Source organism: Ricinus communis, chromosome 6, assembly GCF_019578655.1.
Source record: "Ricinus communis isolate WT05 ecotype wild-type chromosome 6, ASM1957865v1, whole genome shotgun sequence".
Classification (NCBI taxonomy): Eukaryota; Viridiplantae; Streptophyta; class Magnoliopsida; order Malpighiales; family Euphorbiaceae; genus Ricinus; species Ricinus communis.
In genome coordinates, this window is record NC_063261.1 from 25,095,528 (window position 1) to 25,118,287 (window position 22,760).

A 22,760-nucleotide genomic window follows, 5' to 3' on the forward strand; every position below is an offset into this window, starting at 1 on the left:
CTAAAACAAAGTCACAATGCGTCCTTTATGCGAAGCTAAAATATTCTTTGCAAAAAAAATCTGATACAAATGCAAAAAAAAAAAACATTAAAGCAGCCAAATCTCACCTCAGTTTAACTTCAATTTTGCGTTTGGAATTTCATCAACCGGATACAAGAAATGGTGGCATAACAAGAGCAATTTTGCAGGTAAATTTTGAAACACTAACAAAGAGAAGGCATCTCTTAAGCATGGATTTCACTTGCAAAGAAAGAGCTTTCTGGCGTCTCCACCGCTGTAAATCCAAACGGGTCCTTATAGAGGATTGGAGAAGCCTGAGAGTGAGATTACCAGTACCAGGTCCAACCTCTAGAACAATACCGGTTGGCTTTATTGCTGATTTGCCAGCAATTGTATCAAGGACTCGAGGATAATTAGTGAGAGAGTGTTGGTCTTTTGCTGTTGTATAAATACAATTTCTCTTCCAAATTTTTATCCATTTGTGTTTAAATTTTGATAAAATAATATAAAGTGACGCATAGTTTGATTGTGGACCCAAAAGGAGAGCAGGAGGAACGGGAGGGAAGTGGAAATAGCGCGCCCCAAACAAACACTACTCTCTCTCTCTCTCTCTCTCTATATATATATATATATATACTTTCTTGGCTTCTTTCTCAATTGTCAGTGTCACTGCTGTCTTCCATGGGTAGTAGCAACTTCCATTTCTCCGTTAATGTTTCACTCTCACAAGTCCAAGACCATGTATTTATATCTGTCCCTCAATCATCATCATCTGATAGTGCCACTCCGATGGTGATCGATAACCAAGATGAAGAACAAGAGACTGTAAGAATAACGACAGCAGCAGCAGCAGAGGAGCAGAGACAAGAGAAGAAGGTGGATTCTAGTGATCAGGTTAAAGAGAAGAGAGAAACCACTGAACCCAATTCTGATGGCTTGTGCTGTTCTATCTGTTTGGAGCCTTGGAATTCTCAAGGTGATCATCAAGTCAGGTTAGAGATACCCTTTTTTTTTTCTTTTTTTTTCTTTTTTTCCTCTTTTCTAAAAATTAGTTCTTTTCCGGATTGGTCGTTGATAATTTTCATTTATAACCATGTTAGTAGTGATAGCAATTGGTGATAATTTGATTGTTCATTTGAATGCACAAGTTATGATTTTCTGTTTAAGTTTTTTTTTTTCTCTCTCTTTGGATGTTTATAAATCCTATGCCAGAGTAGATTGATGATTCAAATTTGGTGAAGTAAGCAGTTGGGTTGGTGGAACTTTAATTAAAGTTCCAAATCTGTTGCCTAAAACCACTATGCTAGATGAAAGATCCTTGTTTATTTGCTTATTGCAAATTTGCTGTTTTTTTTTTTTCTGTCGGAATTTCTTTCGTTCTGTTTTTAAGTTGATTGCTGATGAATTTTCAGTTAGAACTTTTTTCCTCTCAGTAAAGATGTTAGAAGTGGAGTGATAGCAATTGGTGACAATTTGTTTCTTTTGATTTTTGGCAATTTCTCAATAATCCTCAAGTTATATACATTTGATTTTTGGTTAATTCATAATCTGGATTTAGTGAGATAAGCAAACTAGGAATATGGAACTTTAATTGAAGTTCCAACTTTCTGGTATCTCAAACAACTATGCTATGATATCCCGCTCTTCAGTGAGGTTTATATTAGTTAGTAAGATGTCTCATTGACAGATTTCAAGTTGAATCTGGCTAACTACTACGTCCTATTATGATACACTATTTTGTTTGTTGGAGTTGCATCATGATTTTGCTCAGAGATTCTTGCTTTAGTGGAGATTGTTATGGGGATGACCTTCAGGAAATTCGAGAAAGAAACCTAGGACACTTTCTAGTTATCATGTATTTGGAAAAGCAGGAGTATTGTTATGCGTTTTAACTTTAAATTAATTACAGTTTTGGAGTATGAAAATTAATGCATATATTGATATTAAATAATACTTTATCAGCTCACTTTCTTCTTTCTATTTTTCTTTCTTGTGTGTCTCCCATTCAATTCAACATCCTAATTTGAATGGTTGACACTGGCAGCTGTCTTCCTTGTGGACATGTGTATGGTTTTTCTTGCATTAGTAGATGGCTTCAAGTTCGTTTGAATTCTGGGAAGGTATATTTCCTATCACTGTTACCTATTCATGTCTTTCTAGAACTTCGCTTATTATCCTTATTCATCTATGCATGTCCTCATTGTAGTGTCCTCAATGCAATGCAAAGTGCACGGTGCAAAATGTTAGAAAGCTCTACGCTTCACCAGTAGCAGCTGTCAATGGAGACCAGCACAAGGTTGCAATCAAGCCATATTTTTTGGGAAAATGTCTTTTAAAATGTAACATTTAGATTTTAAAGTAAAGCAAATCCTCTATCTTCCTGCAGAAAGTTCAATCTCTTGAGGCTGAAATTGGCTCACTTAAGAAACAGGTGAGAGATTAGGATGACTATGTCACTGAACATCATAAGGTGTTTTTCTATTTTTTTTTTCAGTTTGGCTAGTCCAGGGGCAGCAACAAATAGTTCAATATTTTCTCTCATTTCTTGTGCAGAGACTGGATTTGCTTGATATACAAGATAAGTTGATCAAAATTCAAGATAATTTGCTCAAGGAATTGCACAACCTCAAGGAAGTATGATATAAACTGTTATTGTATATTTTGGATGTCAATTTTCTTTCAAATTATTGAAGAGTACCATTATTTTCAATAATCAATAGCTTGTGTAGATTTTTGTTTTTTATTTTGATAAGTAGCTTACCTATATAAAATCTTTTCTTGCCCTCTGACCCCCTTTTTGTCCACGCTAACTTGGGGCCTGGATTTTTCTTTTTCTTTTCTTTTTCTTTTCTTTTTCTTATCGAGCTTGTAGAACCGAGCTTCTGTGGAGAACATGCCATTTGTGCAGATGGGAAGTAAAACTTTTGGATTCACTAATTTTAATGAGGCACGGAATGGACAATTTGGTAATCTTTTTACTTGATTAAATAGATGAATTTAATTCTGATTCTTTTCCCCCCATTGATATTCTCTCTAGCTTTTAATTGTATGAATTGATAAATGGCTGAATTAATTTCTTTCATATATCTCAAAGGTATTTAGGCAAGATACATAAACCTATTTAAGGAAAGTCAACTATACAGAAATACTATAGCTAATACATTAATTCCTAAATAAAAGGAAATAATAAAGCTATATGCACGCTAACTGTTTGAACTGAGATGCATAACTCTTAACTTTGTATCTTTATTTTGATGTTATGATAGATTAGGAAATGTAAGCAGATGTATTCTAGTTGTGGGCATGAAACATAATCAAATAACGAATTTCTAATATATGGACTAGTTGTAAAAGAGTGGAAAGTAGAGCTTTGTTTATACTATTCATATGCTTGGCACATTTAACACACATTCTCACAAACTTAATATGAATGTAAGATCATTTTTGGCATACTTGGACTCCTGGTATATGTTCTTATATGAATTAGTATCCAACGTGTTAGCTCTGTTACCATGAAAAGTATGTGTTTAGTTTCTTTTTTTACATGCACGCCAGCTTATGCTTCATATACCATGATTTCTGGTTTTGAACCTTTTGGATTATGAAAATATCCCTCTATTTTAAAGAACCCACCAATTATGAACTAAGGCCAAGTGAATAGTTGCCTTGTTAGATTTCTTTGTGAAATTTGATCTAATCAAAACATACCATATGTGAGAACTTTGTGGAATTGCAATTTGATTTTTATTGCTGCTACTTGATAATGCAGAAACCCTCTTCAGCTCAAGGCACAATAGGCGGACACTACTTCGCTGCAATGTTATATTGGAGGTGTGTGCCTATTTGCATTGCTTTGAAGTTACATTTTAATATAACCACGATGACAAGCTTCAGGTGTAAGGAACTATATGAACTGAGTTTCCTCTCACTGAGCTACTCAAGATGTTGATCTCCTTCATGATAATAATTAAGTTTATCTACATTAAAAAAATTAAAATTAAAAGGAAAAATAGTTTATTTTTAAAATATTTTCAAACTGCCCATCTTCAGACTACATTTTGTGAGTTTTCAACTATCCAGCATCATTCTTTATACATATCCGTTTCAGAATTATAATCCTCATGATCTTTTCAGTTTCTTGTTTTATCACAAGAATTCTAGTGAAGATTGAAACAGGGTAGTAGATAAAATGGCTTGAATAAATATGACTGTTAGTAGATAAAATGGCTTAAAAAAAATGACTATTTAAACCACATGATCTTGCCAGTTTCTTCTGCCAATCTAGATGCTTAGTAACGGTTTGAAGAGCAGAATCCAAACTGCAAAAGAACACAGGCTTACATTGAAAGGGATCTATACCTAAGTGAGGCCAAATCTCAATTCCACATGTAGCCAAAGAAGTATAGCTAGAGGATCTGATGTTCTAAATATATACAGAATTCACTCTCTCTTTAATTATTCATTTATATTGATTTATCTGTCTCTTACCATTGTTTGTTTCAGGTTGCTAAATGATTTCCACTGTTCTTGTCTAATGTGTTTGATTTTAATAGCATGAGTTGGCCGTAGAAGGTGCAAGACTTTTTGCTATAGACATCACTTATCAAAACCTAATTCTTGCACGAAGAATTTCTGGGATGGGTGGGATACATATGCTTAACAAAGTATGTCTTTATTTTAACAGAAAAATCAAACCTGATGCTATCACATTTACGTGCATCTCAGTTTTCACTTTTTGACACCTAATGATTGGTTTAAGCTTTATGCCTCTGCAGATTAACTTGATTAATCCTCATGAAAATGAGGATATTCAGCTTCCTACAAGCACAAAAACTGTTAAAGATTTACAAATTTCCCCATGTGGTAGGCTCACTCTTTTGGCTTCACTTGGGAAGAAGTTATCTATACTTAGGTATATCTATTATATGCCTTCTTCATCCTGGTTCCTGCTTTATAGAAATTTTTTGCCACTGATATAACTTTTGAGTGCTTCTTTGTTTTAGCATGGAAAGCAACAGCATTGTCACCACCTATAACTTAAGGGTACAACTTTTTTCTCTCTCTCTGAAGAAAAATGATGGTCTGCAAAAGACCAGGTTTACACTTTCCCGAAATCTTTCCACTGTTTAGTTCATAGCTGGAGCTTTTTTTGTATTCATCTTCTAGGTAGAGTCTTATGTTCAGTCTTTCATTTATTGTGTTAGAATTTATTGAGTTGTGGTTTCATTGGGGCTTCAGTACATCTAAATAACACATATCTAATATGACAATGTACAGTGCCAGAGCAGGCAACTGAGTGATATATTTCTGAAAGTATTTAGTCTCATATAAGACTGCTGAATTGTGATCCTAGACATGTGCGTTTCATTTAATTCCTTCTCGTGATATGCAATCCTTTCAAATCACAGAAGGATACTTATGCCTCTGACAGAAGTTTTAAGCCAAATAATGGCCTATTTTGTAAAGACATGAAGATATTGCCATATTAATTGTCACACTTTATCATGCATCTGCACTTTGAATGTCAATAAAATCAGATAAACTTAACTTAGATGCCCCATTCATTCAAGGTATCAATTGATGATTTCCAAAATTTATGGTTCTTTGCTAGGAATCTTAACTTTTTTCTTGATTAATTGAAAGGAGAACTTTACTATAAGAAAATACTCGGTGGAAGTGTCACAAGCCCAAAATGATAGATGACTACTTGACCAGGTTGAGGATAGTGCATGATCTTGAAGGGTTATAGTTTAATGCTTTGTTGAAAGTATCTCTTATCTTTGTGGTGATCACCTCTTTATTTTAATATATACTCATATCTGGGACTGATTTGTCACTGCCAACTATCCAGAACCAATACTCCGACTTTTAAAGCATTCACTTATTCTCTGGGCCATTGACATTTTCTTTTTCTGTCCTTTTACCCCTTTTCTGTTGCTATCTTGTGGAAGGATGAAGAGAAGATGACTTGGAGGGCTCAGCCAACTTTTATGTGATTCATTTGTTTGGTTGTGCACACACACACTCTCAGACACGATTAACTTGGTGTTACTGGTTTAAAATTTTGTGCATATTCATAATTCCTTAAATTTAATTTTCCCTGATTTTGTCTGAGAACATTTTGCTTTTCAGGTCCCAGCTTGGTCATGTTCATGGGATCTTAACAGCCCCCATTATATGTATGCTGGCTTGCAGGTTTGATCCTTGACTGTCTGTATTATTGAATATATTCTACAAATGCAGGTGGCGATACATTTTAAAAAAATATCCTGTATCCAGATTTGCACTAGATCAAAGTCAAAACCTCCCTTGCTCTTCTCTTTACCTGTTTCGTTTTTCTTGTATTTCAAAATCCTCAACATTTATTTTTTTTTTCGGTTTTACAGAATGGTATGATTTTGGTTTTTGATATGCGTCATACAGTAAACCCTCTGCAATCTATGATTGGACTAACACCCCGGCCTATTCATACTATACACTCCTTGGTGCATAACCCGGCGCTTGGTCAAAATGCTCAAAAATTGCTGACAGCTTCCTCCTTGGGCCCATGCGTGTGGGATGTTAGTGCTGGAGAAAGGTTGGTAAATATGAACTTGTGATAACTATATTCTGGAAGCTGTGCATGCTGTAAGGAACGGGACTTGGACCCTATATCTTTCAAAAGCCCATACGACAAGGATGTACTCTAAGGAGAGTCCATCTGCTTTCTGTTTTATAAATTGTTTCTCTATTCTTTGTTTTATATGGATCACGTGATGTTCAGATTGATGACCTAATGTTTAGTTTCATTCCTTATTGATCTGATCAACCTCCTGCAACAATCATTACTATTCATATTACAGAATACAGTTAACAGCAGGATAACATCTTACAAAATCCTTAATGTGCTCTTTGGGTGCTGCACAGACCATGTGAAAATTAGAAAGCAAAACCGTCATCGTTTATGCTCTTGATCTTCAACTTTTTTGGTGATACTTCACCTTCTGTTTTTAAAAAATTCTGTTGCCATGTTTTATACAAATGTGCAGCTTTTGGCTTCTGCGACAACAGTATTGATGCCTGGAAACTCAATCATTGTAGTTAAGTTGCATTCCTGGTGTTAAAATATTCTTTTGCTTTTGTTGAAGGCCGTTTCTTGTTCCTGGATTGGACAATCAAGGCATTTGTACATCACTAGCTTATGGTCCCTCAAGTGATGATATTGTTGCTTCTTATCGTCCTAAATTCTTTCCATCCAGTGAAACAGAGCGCTCATATCAAGAGTCATCTACTGTTCCTGGACAAGGAATACTAGGAACTCAGGTTCTTGTCAAGAGAGTAGCTGGTGGCTTTTATCATAACTTGGGGTCTACACCGGCATATCTTAATGATGCTCACATGGAAAATTCTGCCATAATAAACATGGAAAATTGCTTCCCATTATTAGCTTATGCAGATGGAGTTACCCATGGATTGAGGTTGAGAGAATTGCCAAGTTTGACTGTGAGCCAGAATCTCAAACCGCATCACCACCCTATACTGGATGTGAAGTGTGCACATACCAGGGGGACTGGTGTTCTTGGCTGTGTGAGTGAAGATAAGCTGCAACTCTTTTCTCTAAAAATTCTATAGGAAGGTATGCTTATCACACCACCCTCTACATCATCCCTTTATCCATTATAATTCTGGTGTTTCGTTATTGAAGATTACATTGTTGACAAAATTGTTTACCATAATCCTCAGGTAGCTCAGCTTCAAAAGTTCCTTTGACATATTGGATGTGCATGTTCCTTGTTGAGCCTGAAACTCTTTTTGGATAAACATGAGATTTAGTTATTTAAATTTAGATGACAGTCCATTTGTGTATATAACTTCTCTCTAAAGTGATTAGGTTGCACCTTTCTGCATGGTTGTATATAGAAATATTTAATGATCATATCTTTGGAATCAAAAGCACTGGACATTGCTGGTAAATTTTTTTCTGAGTTTATACAAGTACAGAATCAAAATTACTGTTATTGTGAATTTGCCGTTTTATATTTACAAATAGGTCACTTCTTATACATCTTGTATGAGTTCAAGATGATGAAGGGTGTGCATAATAGACACCTTTATGAAGGTCTGAAGAGAATTAAGGAATAACCTCTATTTGGTCCCGTGTACTTTTATTGTTTGTGGGTTTGGTGACATTGGATCTTTATACTTTTATTTCTATGAAATTTAAAGTTATTTTCTAACAGCAGCTAAGCGTGTGTATATTTTTATAAGATTTAAATCATTTTCTAACGGTAGCTAAGAGCGTGTACTACATGTGCTCCTAGGGTCGTGTAGAAATAATTTTTAAATTTTTTGTATTAAAATTTTGTACTTTTATTTTTTGAGATTAAGCCCTATACTTTTATTTTCATAACATTAAATCCATATACTTTTATTTTGGTGACATTAACCCCTACAAATTATTATTTAAATTTAACTTGTAAGAATAATAGAAAGTTATTATAATTTATATTTAAATTACATTTTTATATTTTAATAATAAGTTATTAATTCAATTAAAATGATACCACTTAATATTAATCTATTTTAATTAAAATTCTAATTTATTAGAGTAAGTTAGTTATATTAATTAAAATATATAATATTTAATTAAGAATAATAAGAGATGGAATAATAGAAAAGGAGACATAAGTTTTTACAAAGAGATAATTATAAAAGAAGTTTCTAATTTTAACAAATAATAAAAATTAAGAAAGATATATATATATATATATATATATATATATATATATATATATATATATATATATGTATAAATTAATAAGAACTTATTAATTATAGAAATATTCAATTATGACGATTAGTCAATTCACACATCTATTAATTAAATATATGCCCAATAATAACCAAATAAAAAATTTATTAATTCATATATATGTCATAGAATTTGAATATTCATTATAAAATTAAAATTTTTAATCTCTTATTATTATATAACTCAAATGGGAAATTTTATTTTTTATTTTGATAAAATACATAATTTAGTCAAAATTTTAAATTATTGAACGAATTATTAATTTTTAAATAATCTTAATGTGTTAAGTAAAACATCTTCTTAAAAATAATTAAGAACTTAATTAATTAAAAGTTAACATTATTTATTCCTTCTATCAAAGAAAATTTAAATTTTATAAAAATAAAAATAACCATTTATACGTTCCATCAAACAAGGACTTAAGTTTTATAAAAGCAAAAATATAAAGACTCAATATCATAAAATAAAAGTAGAAGACGGCAAATAAGAGTTATTCTGAAAATTAATCATATAAAAGTAAAAACAGCAAATATAAATTATTCCGAGAATTAATCATAAAGAACAAGTATCTTCTTTTTTTTTTGGTTTTTTGCCTTTCGTAGAGAAACAAAAGAGCAGTTTCCCTGACAGAGAAGCAATCTCACAAAAGTATCAGGACTTGCCTTTCCTGGCAATCATTGACAATAATGTTTAACTTTACATAAACTGGGTAAATTTGAAGATACTTTTTCTGAATACAGGCAAGATAAGCACAAAATGAAGGTACAAGTACATTTCAACAGAACGATTCCAACATTTTATCTGACTACACTTCTTCCTACCAACTGGGTCATATAGGAGAGAACTTTGCATTGCATGCCTGAGTTTTCTTGTCATGATAAATACTTTACTTGGGGAATGGCACTTCTCTCCCATTTTCTTCTTCTTCTTCTTCTTCTTTGTTCTGGCCCAATAGTAACAAAACATTTCAAATCTTTAAGCCTCCATTTTCATTTTCAACAAACTGTTTCTCATTTTTCCAATAGTACATTTTTTAAAATGCTTTTTTTATCCAGAAAAACTATTGATTTAAATTTAATTAACCTAGTATAGAAAAAGTAAAAAAAAAAAAGATAAAGATAAAGTTATATGCTTATAGAAAAAAAATTGACAAACATAAGAATAATGAAGAAATTGAGTTGAAAAAAAATGGCGGTAGCTTATGAATAAAATAAGATAAAATAAATGGTAAAAAGAGAACTTAATAAATAAAATATAAAAATTAAGAATTTTTATTTTTCTTTAGAAATAGGAGAATAAGAGTTAAGAAAATAAAATCTATAAGATATATATAAAAATTTTAAGTTGTTTCCATGAATTTTTATGTGGTAAAATTTTATAAGACCACGTCATATTGTTTTCTAATGAGAAAATAACGGATGGCATATTTATAAAGATATTAACTTTTAAGTATTTATAAAAGAATTAATGTGATTTTAAATAATGTTAATAATAAATATGGTATTTTTAATTTATTTAAATATAAAATTATTATATTCTTAAAATGATTATAATAAGTATAATATTTAGTAAAGGTATATATATATATATATATATATATATATATATAAGCAAAAAAATTAATAAAATAGTAAAAGAATAGAAATTTACATTGGAACACAAAAATAGTTAAAAAGAAATTTATAACATATTGAAGAATTTATTAGTCCAATATAATAAATAAAGAAATTAATTTATATATATATATATATAATATATATATATATGTGATATCAAAATAATAATAATAATAATAATAATAAATAAATAAATAGTAAAAGTACTAACAATCTTATTTATTAAAAGTAAATATTATATTAATTTATAAGAACTTATTAATGCAATCAAACCAATAAGAACAGAAATAAAAAAAAAAGTAAATATGGAGAAAGAGAATTTGTTTGTTTTTAAGTAGAAGTTGTTTATCTACTACAAAAGTAGTTAATAAGCAATCCTTGAAGAGAAACAAATCTCATTGTGAAGAAGAAAATAAGTTTTTTTTTTAACTTACAACGGGTTTTGGAGAAAAAAAAAATTCTTTTAGTAAGAGGATACTTTGAAAAATCAATTGCATCATCAAATTTTTTATTTTTATTAATTTCTCTTGCCACATCAGCATTTTAGTGTGAAATTATTATCCAAACGTGATTTTGAAAAAGAATATAGTTTTTAAATTCTAAAGATATTAGCTAAAATCGAAATGGTTAAAAATTTAGTACTTTTAAGTAATTAGGAACTATTATTTATGTCGATATATATTCCTCAGAAATTAATTTTTCTAAAAAAGAATTTTTTATCGTCGCAATAGATACATAAAAGTAAAAAATCATAACACATTGGTCTTACTTGAGAAAATAACAAATGAAAATGCTATGGAATTGGAATAACAATTCCTATTGGATTATCAAAATATTTAGTGGACAGTACAAATACAAAAAAAAATTAATTTTATTTATTGTAAATAAGAGGTTATTATGTTTCCTCGAAGAAAAGGAAAAGGTTTAAGAGGAAAAAAAAAAAAAAAGAAATTCCGACCTGCCGGATTCGAACCAGCGACCTAAGGATTACAGCTACTACTACAGTCCTCCGCTCTACCAACTGAGCTAAGGTCGGTTTGTGATTACCTGGCTAATAAATAAAAATAAAATTTATTTACTTATTTACATATATACTATAATTTGTTTTAACATTATTATCCTGTTTTTATTTTCCCTCTCTTGGGTTTCCCCAAATAAATAATATGTAATATGATAGCAATATGTGAATAATGGACCTTTCTAAGTGATTGATATGCCAGAAAAATTAGGAATTTTCCGTGGCCTATAGAGGAATCAACTGATTTTCTTTTATGGACCATCATATGATTTTCTTCTATTATTTATTTAAATAATTTAAAATAGTATTAAACTTATTATTTTTGAGATCTTTACAAAACAATAGAATACAGTGTATTTCTATAAAAAAAAAAGAATGAAAAACTCTGGAATAATTTCAATGAATATAGAGCATATAGAAAGGTAACTATAAATTTATCATAATCTTAAGAGAAATAATACATAAAGTTACTTTTTATATTATTTTTTTAATATTCTTTTTAATATTTTTATATTTATAATTTTTTATTTTAAAATAAACATTGGTGTTATGTGATACATTTCGAATTACTCTAAATACAATAAGCATACAGTCATGCAATAACTGAATGCTATTATACTAAATTTAATAATAATTTTTTAATGTGGAATGAGATGTTACATTAACTCACAAAAATAATAAAAATTATTAAAATTTAGATTTAAATTATATTATATATTTAAATAAGAAAGTATTATTTTACTTAAATTGATAATATCTTAATTTGTTTAGATTAGAATATTAATTTGTTAGATTAGATTTGTTGCCATTAATTAAGACATTATAACTAATAAATATAAGACCTGAACTAATAGAAAAGAAAAATGTAAACCATTTAATAATAAAATAATTATAGAAATTTCTTATTCAAATAACTAGTAAATTAAAAGACCATTATTTAATAAACACTTCCATAAATTATAAAAATATTCAATTAAGATTTTAAGTAGAATTATAGAAGAAAAAGGAAATGGTGAAACTTTTGAGCCTTTAATTTTTGAGGGTTGCTTTATCATGCTTTGAAATCAATTGTGTTAGCATCAAATTTTTGTATATACATTTAATAAGATTTAATTGATGTAAGAAATTGGAATAACAAAATTGTAAGAGTTTAATAAATAAAATTAATTAAAGTTTAAAAAAAATGAGAAGTGAGATTTCAGAAGTGGAAAAAAAGAAAAAGATTTTTGTTAACCTTCTTATTAATAATGTTATTCAAATTTGTTAGAAGAAAGACATAAGTTTTTCACAAATGTATGAATAAAAATATAAGCTTAATGCAACAAGGATCTTAATAACAAAGATCAAAAGCTCAAGGACTGATAATGGATTTTGTATTTATGGAAGGAAAAATAGAGGAATTAAATATGTATCCTTAATTGCTAAAGGGATAAGCCCATAATTGGTCATTTTGCTTTTTGTGTTTGTTTTAGTTAGTCTTTTATAATTTATTTCATTTTTAAGTATTCTTTAAAAATTTTATTTTAAATTTAATTTATTTTTAATTGATAGAATATTAAACGTATGTATGCACTTCCCCTGAAAAGCATGAGTGTCTAACATATTACTGATATGGATGCTAGTTAAGAAATGTATTTATAAATAATATAAATGATATAGTTTTTATTTTTATTAAATAACTTTATTTATAGAGTGAATCTATATCGTTTTTTAATTTAATAACTTAAAAGTTCACTCTTTAATTTTCTTTATTATTTTTCTGTTTAGTTTCATTCAACTTCACTTTTTTCTTCAACATATTTAAACTCACATTTTGTTTGTTTTCAAAAAAAAATCAAACCAAAAATCACTCTCCACTGAGAATATCTCACATCTTTTCAACGTCAAAAGTAAATTATAAATGTCTTCACTAAGTTTTTTATCGTGCCAGCTAAAGAAGTTGTAGCTCCCACTTGCGCACTTCAGCGGCCTTCTGCTAGGTTTTTTTTTTTTTTTTCATACCATAAAATCCACATCTTTGCTCTCATTCCATGCTAACACTCAACTCGATCAACGTTATGAACACCTTCAAACGACTCTGTCTTGATCATCACATTACTTTCTTCTCAACATTCACCATTTTGAAAGAGAAGTATGTGCTTTAGTAGTTCTAAGGTTTAATAAATAAGAGATTTTTACCACAAAACCCAAATATTACCCTTTTATATTGAAATCCAACCCTAATATGTCCACCTCATTTAGCTAACTTGATGCTAACAAAGAAAATAGTTTTTTCATAGAATAATATGTAGAAATTATTTAACTGTGCAATTTTTTATTTTGTTAATTCTGTCAATTAAGGATTGACTGAGTTCAAATAGAAGTCTAGGGACCTCTTGGAACACAATAGATTGCAAGGGACTAACTAAAACAAATATGAAAAGTACATGGACCAAATAATGGGTTTAGCCTTGCTAAGGTGACCATGTGATGTAGAGAGATACTCAATAGTTACGAAAATTACCAAAATACTCTTACAATACACAATATCAACAGGTAGGTGAAGGGCATTCAAGTAGTTTCCCTATAAAGACAATCTAGTTTATCTACTTAAAGCTCAAAAATCACATTTATAATCCACGTCAGCTATAAAAGAAACTCACACATGGAGGAAAACAAAATTTAAAAGAAAAATGTAGAAAACTGAAAACAAAACCAACAACTACACTCTTTTTTTTAAAAAAAATTAATATTTAAACGCTAAAACTTTTATAAGATGTACACTAAATTTTGTGATTTTCATTCCATAATCATATAATTATTAAAAATTTATATATTAATATAACACCCTTTCTCTGTCTTTCTTTTTTTCTTTTCTCTTTTTCTCTTTGAGACCCCCGTCAAAGGAAAGATCTTTCTTAGATTCAGTTTTTAGGCCAAATGCAACCATAAAGATTCTTGAATAAGGTATGGCCACTCATATTTCTCTTTTGTCTTTCTGGGTTTTTAATTTCTCTTTCTGTGCTTGCCTTTTGTATGATATCTAGTAACTATTTGTTAAAGTTTGAAACTTTTGGGTTAAATGCATTGTTAAGTTAAGAACTAATTATGTATGGGTTCTTGTGATTGGTGTTTCTTTGGTATACTTTATACGCAAATTGATGATTTTGAGGATGATGTGTATAAGAAAAGAAGAGGAAGAGAATATAATGTTCTTGAGATGGGAAAAGGGAATTGGCATTCTGGTTTTTGTTCAGGCTTAAGATAGGGATCTGACTCATCTATTTCCTGGACTCGGTTTTTATTAAAAAAAGTTCTCTGTTTTATATAACGTGATAAGGAGTTTATATGTGATGTATTGTAGGAGGAAGAATGTGAGTGATCTTTTCTTGGTTTTCTGAGTTCTCAAGTTTTTTATTTCTGTTATAGGAAGGAAGAATTTTTCCTCTTTGTTGTGCTGCAGTTATTTTCTTGGAAGAAATGCAGAAGAAGAAAATGCAGACTTCTTGATTTTGTGGGTTTATTTTCTTGGTGATCTGATGGCAAATACAAAAGATTATGGTTTCTTTTGCAAGCATGAGTTTTTGTTTTAAAATGAATTTCTTACTTAAATTTTCCAATTTTGTGTTCCTTTTCTTGTTCAATCTGTTAGTGGATAGAAGATTTATTTTATGCCGAGCTGTTCTTCTGGAAACTTTGTTACAATCCAAGCTGCCATTTCTTTTGTAAAGCCTTGAGGGAACTTGTGAAAAGGACTACTTGCCAACAGCTTCATTGTAACTGTGCAAGGGAATGGTCATTCAGTTTGGAGATGGAGGTCAATAGTAGGGGTTCACTTTCCAATGAGAAGCAATATCTAGAGTGCCCAACATCTACCAATGCAGGAAATAAGCCTCCAGAAAAAGAAGGGAGTGTGAGCACTTCTGTGTTTGTCAATCATGGTAAGTCTCTTCTTGATTATACCTGCTTGAATTGTTATTTACTGCATTTCCTCCTCTTTGATGGTAATTTAGCTGAACTTATGTAAATATTCTTGTGTGTGAACTTTTATTACTGCTATTTTTTGTGCTACTCTATAATCCTCAAGTAGTGTCATTAAAGATTAGTATTTTAGAGAGGAAGAAAAGTAGCTCGTTTGATGCATGGATGGACTCATCGGAATGTCCATGACTTTCTTTTTTCAGATTGGTTAATGATTTCATTGAGATACATAACTTAGTCTTTTCATAGAAGCTTTTTTTTTTTTTTTTTTTCTATTTTTCTGCATTTTTCATGGTTTTTGGAGTGCTTAGGAAAATTAGTCAATGAAATCGTTTACTGGCAAGGGAAAAGGTAAGCCACTTTTTAGGAGAGGAAAATGATGGTGTGTTTAAAATGAGAAGTCAGTTACATGACTTCACCATTTTGTAACATGCATCTATGATGTCACCTGCTGTTTGTTATTCAGGACCGAATACACAGAATGAAACTTTCTTGCATATTCAGGAGGAAATGAAATTTTTTGCAATTATCCTACCAATTCTATATCTGAAACAATAATACATATTGGCATCTCTCCCTTTGTGTGAATAGAGATGGATGGAATTAATACAATTACTATATATGTGTAAGCTTCTCGATGTTCAGAAAAGATTTAGATTTTCAGAAGTTATATCTTTATTTGTTGTATTGAGTCATCTCTGCTTTCCTTTGATGTAATCCACATCACATGCTTGTTGATTCATTTTTTTCCTTTTCCATTTTGTTTATTTCATATCTCCTTAATGTGGCCAAATGTATTATTGTAGCTGCAAATGCTTGGCATGAGAGTAGACGAAAGTGGATAGGAGAGCAATCCCAACAATCAAAAACAATGACTAAAGATCCAATCATAAGGTAGCATCTTGCACATTTGCTTCTTTAGTGCAATGATTTCTGATTTATTATTTTTGTTGTAATTTAAAATTTGTAGCTTATATTTTAGATACACACCTTTAATAGCTGTAGAATTTCTGTTTCCATTGTCTTCTAAGTTGCATCCATTAGTTGGAAGAAGAAAAACAAGTGGCATTCTACCTGCAGGGTAAAATTTGGATAGAATTTTGCAGTTAGATAGTTGCAGTTACACTGCATAATGCCATTTATCTGCAGTTGTCATGCTGGATAACTGATAAGAGTCAAATACTGAATTACGAGAAATGAACCATGCCATCAATGGACCTTGTTCTTCACATAGTATGGAAAGTTTGAAATTTAAATTCTGTTGATATTTTACTTTCATATGCCGTAAATATGCTTTAAAATTTTCTGAATTATATGGTTCAAATTTTTTAACTTGAGGTAGTTTTCAAGTTTTGAATTCGAGAAATATTTACTTTGAAATTATTGCAATAGCAATTAGTGGCATGTGTTGTGATATACCAATGAATTTGTGTTCAGTTTTACCTTGAGCATATCTCCATGTGAAAGGAATAAAGGAAAAGGTAAGGAAAAGAAAAAGAATCAAACCTCGGAACCTTTTAATACTACTAATATCTCTTTCAGGCAACTTGAAAGATCTAACTAGTGTGAGAAACTAAATGATGGAACAAGCATATTACTAGTCGCTGCAATTATCTAAGGATGAACAAATTCATGTGGGCTATCATAACCTAAAGAACTTTATATGTAATTTGTCATAACAAAAGAACCTTAAATGCATTTTCTGAAATTCACTTAGTTATGACTGGGTACGGGATTAGGAATAACAGCAATATGCTAATTTCATCTAGAAGATATCATTGTCTTCCTGTGCTAATACTGTGTGATATTATATCCTTGATACTATTTTTTTTGACAGCTACTTATGCTAATATGTGGAGAATAATGATAGAATTTCCTTTGCAGCTGGTCAACGACGTATGAAGATCTGCTTTCAACTAATGAACCCTTCTCTGAGCCTATACCTTTACCTGTAAGCATCTTCTAACTTAAGAAAAAAAAAAAAAAAAGAGTTGTTGGATTATTCTATTACTGTTTAAGAATTATATTATTGTAGATCCTGACCAGTAGGGTAAGCTGCATGCATGCAAGCGCTTGCACATGAGAGAGAGGGTTGAAAATGGATCTCTAGGGGACTGATTATAAAGTTGGAAGATAGTTATGTAACTAATCGAGGCCTTTGATGTCTGTCAGCACTAGGTGTATGCAAGTAAATGAGGCCTTTTATGTCTATTGGTACTGACTATTACCAGCATTACATATCCATATGGCATTTGAAATGATACTTTCATCTAAAATAAATTTATTTGTTGCATGCATATGATCACTGATCACAATCTGAAGCTTTTTTTCCCTTTTAAAAAAAAGAGTTTAGTTCCTTAGTTTTTCCTTTTTCCTTTCTTAATTTTTGGTTGGGGTGGGAATGGTAGGGGAGGAGAAGAGGGAAGGATGATTCTATCTACATTATGCATTTTGTATTGAAAATGACATGAAAAACAAAATGAAGCAATTAAATTTGCACAGGGCAGCTTAACCAGATGTCCACCTAAATGGAATTACGCTTATGATTTCGGACTCTGCTATGCTGAAAAATTATTTAGACCTTGCTGATTGATTTTGTTTATTATTTTGTCCACTGTTGATCCCAGTTCGATTGATTTTCGAATTTGGCAGGAGATGGTAGATTTTTTAATTGATATCTGGCAAGATGAAGGCCTCTTTGATTAAATTTATCTATGGCTACATCATAGGCAGTGTCTTAGTCTGACCAGAGACTGATAGAAGGTAAAGAATACAAACCGTTGACCAGAAATGAAGTCCGGTCTCTTGTAACTAATTCTTCCAACTTCAAATATGCAGTTAAGAAAACTTCATTAATATTTGAAGTTGATACCTTCTGGACTAGTTAGCAGTCAATTCTTTCACCTTGTCTCCTATAGGAACTATAATTAAAGCTGTGATAGTCATTTAAAGTTTGAACAGCGCGACGGTCATTTGTAGCAAAAAGATAATCTATTCACTTTATTTTGAACCCCTGAAGGGGATTGTGGTTAGTTGCCTTATAGGAGATTACATGGTTCCGTTTGAAGAGTATATTTAAACCAAACCGATAAATGCAGTTTGAGAAAAGCTCAACCAAATCAAACTGTATATGTGCAGTTTAGTTCCGGTTTGGTACAGTTCGGGTTGAGCAAGTTAGGCTGTTTTTGTTCATTTTTTATGGTTTATTTTAGACTTAGTTTAAAGCAGATTTATTCGTTTTTCGCTTTCAAATTATTTAAAGATATAATTATAAATAATTATTAAATCCTAAAAGATTAAGTCAAAATAAGCTAAAATACCTCAAGTAATAGCAATGAAAAATTTGAATAAATTTGCTTTCACTCCATTCAGGAGATGACTAAAGGCTAATTCCCAGTGTGTGGATATGTGAGTGTTAGTGTATTTGTGTGTGTTACACAGTGTTTCCCATGCTGGATCGGACGATTCGATCGGGAATAATTATGATTTCCACATATTTTTAACGATATAAAAGGGAATTTTTTAAAATTATCCTAAAATCAATAAAAAAATATTATTTTTATTTTATAAATTTTTTTAAAAAATATTATTTTTAATTTTTTTTAAATACAGTGCGGTTATTTTTTGATTTTTCTAAAACACTAAAGAAAAACCAAAAACAACCAATACTGTATTTTTGAAAAAAAATTAAAAAAACTGTATTTTTAATATTTTTATACAGTAAAATGAAAAAAGGTTTACACAGCATTTTTTATAAACAAAAGGTAAAAAAAGAGAGTATTTTTGTAATTTTTCCAATATAAAAGTGGTTAATTTGATCCAATTGTTTATAATTTCGGATTGAATCAGTTTGAACTAACTAAACCCGAAAGAACTGACCCAACCAGCCGGCTTATTTTTATATGTAAGAAAAGGATTATATATATTAAAAAAAAGAATAAAATGCAATATTAAAGATTGAATGTATTGTGTTTGTCTTACTAACTTGTATTTAGAAAAAAATACTTTTATAATATTATTTTCTTGCAATTTATATATTTCATATACTTCAAATTGTTATTTAATTATTTAGATTGTAGAACTTAAATTTAAGTAGATTTGTTTTCGTCCGTAATTTAATTTATTCTGGACCACTAAAATTTAATAAATTACTAATAGGTTATTATATTTATTATTTTATAATATAATCAATTTTTATTAGATCGACGACATATATCGACCGTAGTTGAACCGATCCAGTAAAATATTGTGCAATTAAAGGTTAATTCATAGTGTGTGTGTGTGTGTGTGTTTGTTGTACATATAATGTGATGCATGGAAAGATTGCCAAAGATAAAAGTAAAAAAGAAAAGAAGAAGAAAGCAATGCATGAAATTGGTGCTGTAATGTGCTAACGCTTTATAGAAAGCATCACCTTTCTGTTAGGCACAAGCATCAGCAGCTTTTCCCAGTTCCTCTCCCTTTTCTTTTGTTCTATCCCTATTCCCTACGCACTATAATCCTTACCCGATGCAACCGTCACATCTATCCTGTTTAATGATTGAAATCTCCGATCAGACTTGGCCCATTGCGGGAAACTCCCGGCTACTGCAATCTTGTAGGAGTTCTGATCAAAACTGCATCAAGAGGAGGAAGAGAGTGTTTGATTTAACAGTTCTGTGACTGTTTCTTACTCAACAATACTATTAAACATGTTCAGTACTCGTTTGGCATTGCCTTCCAAGAATAAAAAAGGCAAATCTGGACTAAAGATTACATTTTCTATAAGTTTATAGTATTTTTTTATGAATCGATAACTAACTTAAGTTAATTTTTTATATAGATAATGTTAATCTTATTAAAACTACTATTCATAATTTAAACTAAATTAATCTCATATAATTACTTTCTAAATTTATGATAAATAATTATTATTTTAAAATCTTGCTTAAAAATTTAAATAAATTTATTATTATAATTATGATACTAAAAATTAGTAAAATTTAAATTTTAATATTTAAATTTAAAATTATTTTTATAAATATTTTTAATAATAAATACTTTTGAGTTAGTAAAACTAATTATAAAGATATAATATAATGATAGTCATTTAACATATATTATAAAATAAAATATATATAAAAATAAATTCTACAATCAATAATCATTTAACATACTAACATCAACATCTAAATAAATTTTATTAAAAAATTTAATTTATCAGCCACTAGCCAACAGCTGTCAGTTGCATTATTGATTAGCCGAAACTAACAAATTTTAAGACTGTATTTGTATAACATTCATAAAGCTTATATATCATGTATATTACTACAATTTTTTCTGTATAAATTACTCTAAGTATGTTTGGTCATTTGAATAAGATTGATTAAACATATATTTTTATATATATTATGGTTTTGGAGGTTGATCTAACTAAATCGTTATTCCTTTTTAACAGACAAGTTAGAGTTAAAGACTAATATATTTGGACAATATTTATTTTCGACTCAAGCTTGATTTGAATAAAGTAAAAATTTATGCTATTAAAATTAGTTATAATAAATATATAATAATTACAGCTATTATAAATTAATAATAAATTTTATTATTTTTTAATAAAAATATATATTTATATTAATATAAATAAAAAAATAATAAAATTAGTAAAAGAATAGAGATTTTAATTTTTTTATCATAAGAATACCGAAGAATTTATAGATCTAATATAATAAATAGAAAAATTATATAATCTATAATATATGTAATATTAAAATGTAATAATAAAAAATAAACAGTAAAATTTTTAATAACTAATTTCTTAAAAATAATTATTAAATAGATATACAATAGTTTATTAGTAATAATAAAATAAATAAATAATTAAATTGACACACACATATATATATTTATTTATCTTATCACATAATAAAATAAAAATTTCATAAAAAGTATTATATAACTCTTATAAATAAAATTACTATAAAAATAAAATTTATTTTTATACTAATATAATTATAAATTAGATAATATTAAAATATAATTTTTGAATATAAAATAATTATTAGGGACGAATAAATTGGCAATATACATATAAAACAATTCTGCGTTGTAGAGTTGGACGAGGCTTTGAACGATGCCTCACAAAGTGGGTCCCAGGATAACAAAATGAATCCTAGAAATTGACAAAAGGTTGCTTACACACTTGTTATAGCGTACTCTCATCACACGCACGCAATCCCCACATTATCTACTAAATTTCACCGGCAGTCCCTCATTTTCAGCGTATTTGCTGTTGCAGTACCATTTAATTCTTTTTTCTCTTATGGAACTGAAAAAATCACACGAGAGAAAGGTGAAATTAACAATGTATAATTTTAATATCTATATTAGTTTTTATAGAAAAAAAAGCCTGATAGTTTTTTAATATCGAATAAGTCGAGTCAAGATATAAAAAATCCTTCTATAATTTTCCATATTTAGATTTAAATTTTTATCATCAATATTTTAATTTTAATATTACTGTATCATATTTACTTGTCTTACTTATAAAAAATTTAAATATTTATATTTTATTCTTTATTAGATTTTTCTATTTTATTAATTAAACATGAACTTCATTTAATAAGCCAAAACAAGGAAATACAAATGGAAAGGAAGGTAACCAACTAGGAATCTTGGGATTCAAAAGTATTTTAGATAAATGGTCAAATACCCTTTGGACTTGTATTTCATGATTATATAAATCTAATTTTATTTTTTTAATAAAAATGTTTATACTTATATTAAAAATTAAATAGATTCAGATTTTAAAAAATTATGAACACATTTATCATACTTATTATTTAAATTAGTTAAATAAAAAAATTAAATAATATTAATTTTTAATATTAGAAAAAATTAAATTTAAATTTTTAAATTTTAATAAATTAATTTTTTTTTTATATTTTATCAAGAAAATCAAAATTAACAATTATTGTCTCTATTTTACTATTATCGTCAACTTTATCAAACTATAATTAACACTGTTATTATCAAGTTCATTATTTTTAATCAAAATTTAAATATATTTAATATTTAAATAGAAGTTGCGAGTCTATTTATTAAAACAGTTAAAATTAAACTTATTTGACCTTAGTTACAAGTCCAGGGGAAATTTAATCCTTTGTCTAAAATTGCTTTTGCTAAACCCAATCCACAACCAAATTGCATCTCCTATTAACAAAAGTGACAGAGCTACTAGGGCAAGAGCTCAAAAGGAAAATTAGTTTTACCCTAAATATTTTTAAAAAATTGATTTAAATGATCTAAATTTCAATTATTATTAATTTACCACTAAAATAATATCTAACTTATTTCTTAGTTAAAAAAAATTTTCTATCCTAAAATATTTGCATAT

General features: G+C 29.0%; 2 protein-coding genes and 1 non-coding gene across 5 annotated transcripts; 2 read left to right on the plus strand and 1 right to left on the minus strand.

The window, feature by feature from the left end:
* The first annotated feature begins 629 nt into the window (after window positions 1-629).
* LOC8260124 (E3 ubiquitin-protein ligase RFWD3) lies at window positions 630-8,004 on the plus strand. 3 transcript variants are annotated; one of them, XM_015725640.3, is made up of 14 exons: window positions 630-992; window positions 2,045-2,120; window positions 2,207-2,296; window positions 2,387-2,431; window positions 2,554-2,634; window positions 2,873-2,966; window positions 3,770-3,831; window positions 4,554-4,664; window positions 4,776-4,912; window positions 5,004-5,043; window positions 6,133-6,195; window positions 6,387-6,577; window positions 7,128-7,615; window positions 7,723-8,004. In XM_015725640.3, exons 1-13 carry the CDS (start codon window positions 682-684, stop codon window positions 7,609-7,611), a joined length of 1,785 nt encoding a protein of 594 aa, XP_015581126.1. In that variant the 5' UTR covers window positions 630-681; the 3' UTR covers window positions 7,612-7,615; window positions 7,723-8,004. The 3 variants fall into 3 exon arrangements, with proteins under 3 accessions (XP_015581126.1, XP_015581127.1, XP_025014955.1); XM_015725641.3 differs by having other exon boundaries at window positions 7,239-7,615; XM_025159187.2 differs by lacking the exon at window positions 7,723-8,004 and having other exon boundaries at window positions 7,029-7,161.
* A 3,355-nt stretch (window positions 8,005-11,359) lies between these two features.
* Window positions 11,360-11,443, minus strand: TRNAY-GUA. Its single transcript is given in 2 exon segments — window positions 11,360-11,395; window positions 11,407-11,443. It is a non-coding gene; the product is annotated as a tRNA-Tyr (tRNA).
* Window positions 11,444-14,158: 2,715 nt separating this feature from the next.
* On the plus strand, window positions 14,159-18,417 carry LOC8260140. The gene is given in 7 exon segments (XM_015725633.3): window positions 14,159-14,371; window positions 14,834-14,918; window positions 15,057-15,135; window positions 15,138-15,345; window positions 16,192-16,279; window positions 17,270-17,336; window positions 18,038-18,417. Coding segments are annotated over 5 exon segments (477 nt in total). The 5' UTR covers window positions 14,159-14,371; window positions 14,834-14,918; window positions 15,057-15,075; the 3' UTR covers window positions 18,092-18,417.
* Window positions 18,418-22,760: the final 4,343 nt, after the last annotated feature.

Excerpts from the sequence above, each read along its gene's own strand:
- LOC8260124 (XM_015725640.3), top strand. The coding sequence starts at position 682 with ATGGGTAGTAGCAACTTCCATTTCTCCGTTAATGTTTCACTCTCACAA. Across the intron at positions 993-2,044 it reads CAAGGTGATCATCAAGTCAG|CTGTCTTCCTTGTGGACATG; the intron begins GTTAGAGATACC and ends TGACACTGGCAG. Across the intron at positions 2,121-2,206 it reads TTCGTTTGAATTCTGGGAAG|TGTCCTCAATGCAATGCAAA; the intron begins GTATATTTCCTA and ends TCCTCATTGTAG.